This window comes from Oreochromis aureus, linkage group 9 (genome assembly GCF_013358895.1).
Source record: "Oreochromis aureus strain Israel breed Guangdong linkage group 9, ZZ_aureus, whole genome shotgun sequence".
In the NCBI taxonomy this organism is placed as follows: domain Eukaryota; kingdom Metazoa; phylum Chordata; class Actinopteri; order Cichliformes; family Cichlidae; genus Oreochromis; species Oreochromis aureus.
Genome location: NC_052950.1, coordinates 6,215,756 through 6,220,296, shown reverse-complemented (window position 1 = coordinate 6,220,296; position 4,541 = coordinate 6,215,756). Strand labels below are relative to the sequence as shown.

The 4,541-nt window shown below is 35.2% G+C and overlaps 1 protein-coding gene across 2 annotated transcripts; it reads left to right on the top strand.

Moving 5' to 3' along the window:
- The first annotated feature begins 1,007 nt into the window (after window positions 1–1,007).
- On the top strand, window positions 1,008–4,093 carry LOC120442033. Of its 2 annotated transcripts, none has more exons than XM_039617745.1 (5): window positions 1,008–1,200; window positions 2,125–2,184; window positions 2,293–2,412; window positions 2,727–2,805; window positions 3,568–4,093. In XM_039617745.1, the coding sequence occupies exons 1-5, from the start codon at window positions 1,198–1,200 to the stop codon at window positions 3,657–3,659; spliced, it is 354 nt and encodes a 117-aa protein (XP_039473679.1). In that variant the 5' UTR covers window positions 1,008–1,197; the 3' UTR covers window positions 3,660–4,093. The 2 variants fall into 2 exon arrangements, with proteins under 2 accessions (XP_039473679.1, XP_039473678.1); XM_039617744.1 differs by having other exon boundaries at window positions 1,011–1,200; window positions 2,076–2,184.
- The last annotated feature ends 448 nt before the right edge of the window (window positions 4,094–4,541 follow it).

The window sequence follows — 4,541 nt, the reverse complement described above, 5'->3', positions numbered from 1 at the left end:
GCAAAACTGCTAGCAAGAAGCTGGCATTGAAAGCTGGCACAAGCTTGAGTGGTAGAATATCCCTTAATGGTGTGGACTGATTACAAAAACTTGGCTAATATCCAAACTGCTAAACATCTCAATGCATGTCAGGGGCAGTGTTCTTTGTTTTTTGCCCAGTATGACTTCTCTATTTCTTACCACCCAGGATCCCGTAACACCAAGCCAGATAGATACCCTGTCTCACCAGGTGCAGTTAGTTCTTGGGCGCCTAGGGCTCTGGGGCCATGTTCTCAGCTCGTGCCATGGTGCTGGTGGGGCTGGCTGCTCTCTTGTTAATTTGTGCATGTATACTTTCTTATATTTTTCCTGTTCCAGGTTTTGTTGTTTTATTTGTTTTGTTTCTTTGTTTTGCAGGTGCAGCACAAAGAGATCCATTGCACGTTTCTATTTGTACTCTTGTACCCTTTTTAATGGTCCCCCCCCGCCTGCCCGCTTGGACATTGCTATATTGGAAATGAATTATAATAATGGAAGTGACACAAATTGAACCTAATAAATAAACAAAAAAACGTAACACATGAACAACAGGAGCCTATAGAGAATTAGAGCCTAATGAGAATAGAGCTCATCTTGGCAAAGCAAATGTTTTTGGAACATCACATTCAGATTGCAAAAGCTGCCAGACAGGACATTCTTAAAGAAAAATAAAGTTACAGAGGTCAAATAGTTGACAAGTTGTGTAACATTATCTTTTATCAAAATGAGATTCTTTCAAGTGCTGATCAGTTAATAATAAATAAAGCTGTATGTGGGTAGAGTAGACAGAACAGATGGCTAAACTGCAATATGGCTAAATGGCCATATTGTGGTTATAAAATAGGTGTTTCCCCTGCATTATTACATACTGACACTAGATGTCTCTCTAAGCCAAGTGATTCTTAAGCTTCTATTTATTGTCTATTCCTCAGAAGTAAATCTAATTTGGTCTTCTTTCCTTTTCAGAAAAGCACATGACCATCCTGTGATTGCCTGCATTTTTTTCCTCCTTTTACATATCCCAGCACTGGAACTACAGGCAGTGGAAATCCAAACTAAACTTGTTCATTTAGTTTATGGCAAAATGCATTCAGTCTATTGGGTCATTGCAGTTCTCCTGGCAGTTGGCTCATCTGAGTTTTGTTATGCAGGACCTCTCCATGCTCAGTGCAAAGTAGAATGGTATGATACATTTTCTCTGTATATATTTTGGTTTCCTGTTGCTGTCGTTCTTCTATCTTTGCCTTGAAATAATGTGATAAACATGTATCTGAAGTGATGTTTAGTAAATATTCTGTTATGCAGTGTAATGTTAGTCAGCCTCTGCATGAAAACACTACTTTGCCTTTCTAATGTTTTTTTCTTTGTCGTAAATGCATTATCAATAGAGGCAAGTATCTTTTATATCATAATGTAAACTTAAGACATACAATGATTAATATGTTTATAAATATTATATTCTTCTATATGAAAGTATTAAAGTAATGGTTCTTTTATAATTGAAACAACTGTATGCTTTATACAAAAATAATGAGATCACATTTCTCGGTAGTAACAACTGAACTGGCGTGTAAAAGTCACTGAGCTGCCACTGAAATGTAATTTAATGTGTAAATTGGAAACTTCTTGAGCTTAACCATAGTTTACTATAAATTGGATTGAGGCAATAGTTTTCATAAAGAGCACTGGTCTTACCTTTCCGTCATTCTTAATTGACTAAAAATGTCATAACACAAACTTGCAAACTTTTCAGAATGCCTTAATTAAATAAAATACAGGTTATCTTTCATCATACAAAACTTCTTTGTGATATAAAAATATATGGTGTAAGATTTAATAATCAAAAAGAAGTAAATAGTGATAATTACCTTTTATTAGCAGTAAAATAAAACCCATCTTTTGTTTCTTACAACAGACAAATTCCAAATAGTCTCAAATAACAGTCACAACTAATCCCCACTAGATGGGACCATTTGTTTTAGAATTCCTAGCTGATGCAACCCTAGCAATTTCAAAGCCCTACACTAAAGTAGCTATGCTTGTTTTATGCCATACAGGTACTTTGGGATACCATGTCAGGTAGTTTATGAATCCCTGGTTTCACAGATTAAGAAATGGGAAACCATGGCTAGCTGCACTATGGGAGGAGAAAAGTGCCTGTACAAGGTATGCAAAGTCATAAACACACACACACACACACAGACACACATGGCAGATTCTCCTTTTTGTAGAAACAATACATAGATTAACACATTAATTAATTTCTGTCTCCAGTTGCAGTCTGCCTCAGTTCACTTCATATCTGCCAAGCACACTACTCCCTTTAAGAAGAATGTGTATGACATTAACTTTCGACTGGTCTCCTTTCACTTCTACACTTGCTGTCATGTTTCGGTAGGTTATAACTCTTCTCTGATTTATTATATGACAGGTTATAGAAACAAAATTAGCTAACTGACCATTGTCAGTAATTTTGGTTTCTGTATATTTGGTTCTCTGTATCATGCTCTCCCCTTTCTCTTCTGATGCATCCTTCCATTTCTGTCTTCATTTTTATTTTTCTGTCTTTCTTAGACTTGCCACCTCACTTTCTTTTCTGTTTCTGTTTATTTTTGTTATTGCTTACCTTTTGTCTGTGCAATCTGTATGTTCTATTTATCAAATATGGCAATTTTTTTTATTAATTAATTAATCTACTTAATTTCTAGGGCATGTCTATCTCTGAAACCTGGTATGCCATTAAAGACCATGGCACCAACTACTGCAACCTTTATAACCTGATTGAAGGTAAGGTTTGATAAAAAATAGTGACAGCCTTTTGCAATTCCTAGGCTTCACTGATAAGTTTGTCCTACAAGTAGTAACACGTTATAGTAATTACATATTACTGGAGGGAATAAGGTAATTAAGGTTTTATTAAATAATTAATTATTTAGAAAGCATTACTCCTTACTGTGTCATTTACATGGATATGAATGGATATGAATGGCTTAATAAGCTCATATATAACATTGAATGAAAACAAATTTTATAAAAATATTACATCCAGTACAAACAAGTTATTTAGGAGCTGTTTATCACTCCTAGTATCATTTAGAAAAGCCAAGGAAATAATTAGCAAAGTTCTTCCAGTCATTGCATTTAAACATAAAATGATTAAGATGAGCTTGTTTGTGTGTTAAAAAGATGTGTTATAATGTCTTATTTCATATTGTAATTCTTTGTTATTTCAGGCAGTTACAAGTTGTTAGTTCAGTATTTTGTGTGACCTCATCTAAAGTGATGACCATCTATACCTTATAAAGCATTTATAAATGAAACTGAAAGGCCAGTAGAACTCAAGCAAGTCTCCCAAAATGTTGATTCCATTCATCTGGACGTAGCGTAGTATGTAGAACATGTCATTCTGACAGTCTCCAGGAGCTATAAATATTACATATTCCATGTTTTTACACAATGAAGAGCAATAGGGTCAGGGTTCTTGTACACTAAACGGGCCTTTTGTATCATGTGTGCTCATACCTGTTTCTCTTTTCATTTGTTCAACAGGAAGTGGTCTAACTGAATCCAGGGGTTATAAAGAGGTCACCAGTGACTTCCTGTGCACCCAGCGCTCCTCTGCTAATTGTACTGTCTACTAACTGAATATTTACAATAAACAGAGATCATCACTGTAAAGCAAGGACAATTACCCAGTTTTGATCTTCTTAGTTATTGACAACAAAAAGAATTCATTTGCAGATTGTATAAGAATCTATACAGTGTGCCCTTACCTGTTTGCTACTGTTGAAGTGGAGGATTTTCATTATCTGTTACTCTTATACAATTAATGTATAGCATGCATTTAGATGTTCAGCTTATTCAAGTACAGTTTTAATGGACCCTGTTTAAACATGAACAAAGGCTGGCACCAGGTAACATTTTTTTTATCTAGCTTTTAATGCATATGCCATGCTTCCAAATGTTTCAGAAGGAAGTCTTGCTTTAGTAATAAAGGGTTTATATATAAAATAATAGTCAATATAAAACAATGCCTGGGATCTCAATCACACAAGCACAAATAAACAGTGGTTGGTGAGTTATCACATTTATTCATCTTATTTATTTATTTATTGCTGTCTGCTCAGCAACCAGCAATTGCAGCAGCCAGCTGGATACCCAGAGGTTTTGCATACAACACGCTCGACTTCTCACTAACCACCTTCAATCACAAGGTAATTGCAAAGATCACTTAGAGTAGGTGGCAACCTGTCCCATTTACACTCTAACTGACTGTAATCACTCTCAAACAGATTGAAAAAGGTTTGCAATTCATCACCATGTAATTTATAAATGCAGATTCATTGCCAATATATTGTACACACAGCTGACACAAAAATCTGACTGTGGCAATTTATGGTCTGTTGTGTCATTTAAATTCGGCAATATGAATTTCTGTAATTCATATCGCAGAAAAAACCAGAGTCACGTGCACATTTACATACATTGCACACTAACAGTATCACCATTAACGTTTTGTGGTC

Excerpts from the sequence above, each read along its gene's own strand:
- LOC120442033 (XM_039617744.1), top strand. The coding sequence starts at position 1,103 with ATGCATTCAGTCTATTGGGTCATTGCAGTTCTCCTGGCAGTTGGCTCA. Across the intron at positions 1,201-2,075 it reads GCTCAGTGCAAAGTAGAATG|GTACTTTGGGATACCATGTC; the intron begins GTATGATACATT and ends TATGCCATACAG. Across the intron at positions 2,806-3,567 it reads CCTTTATAACCTGATTGAAG|GAAGTGGTCTAACTGAATCC; the intron begins GTAAGGTTTGAT and ends TTTGTTCAACAG.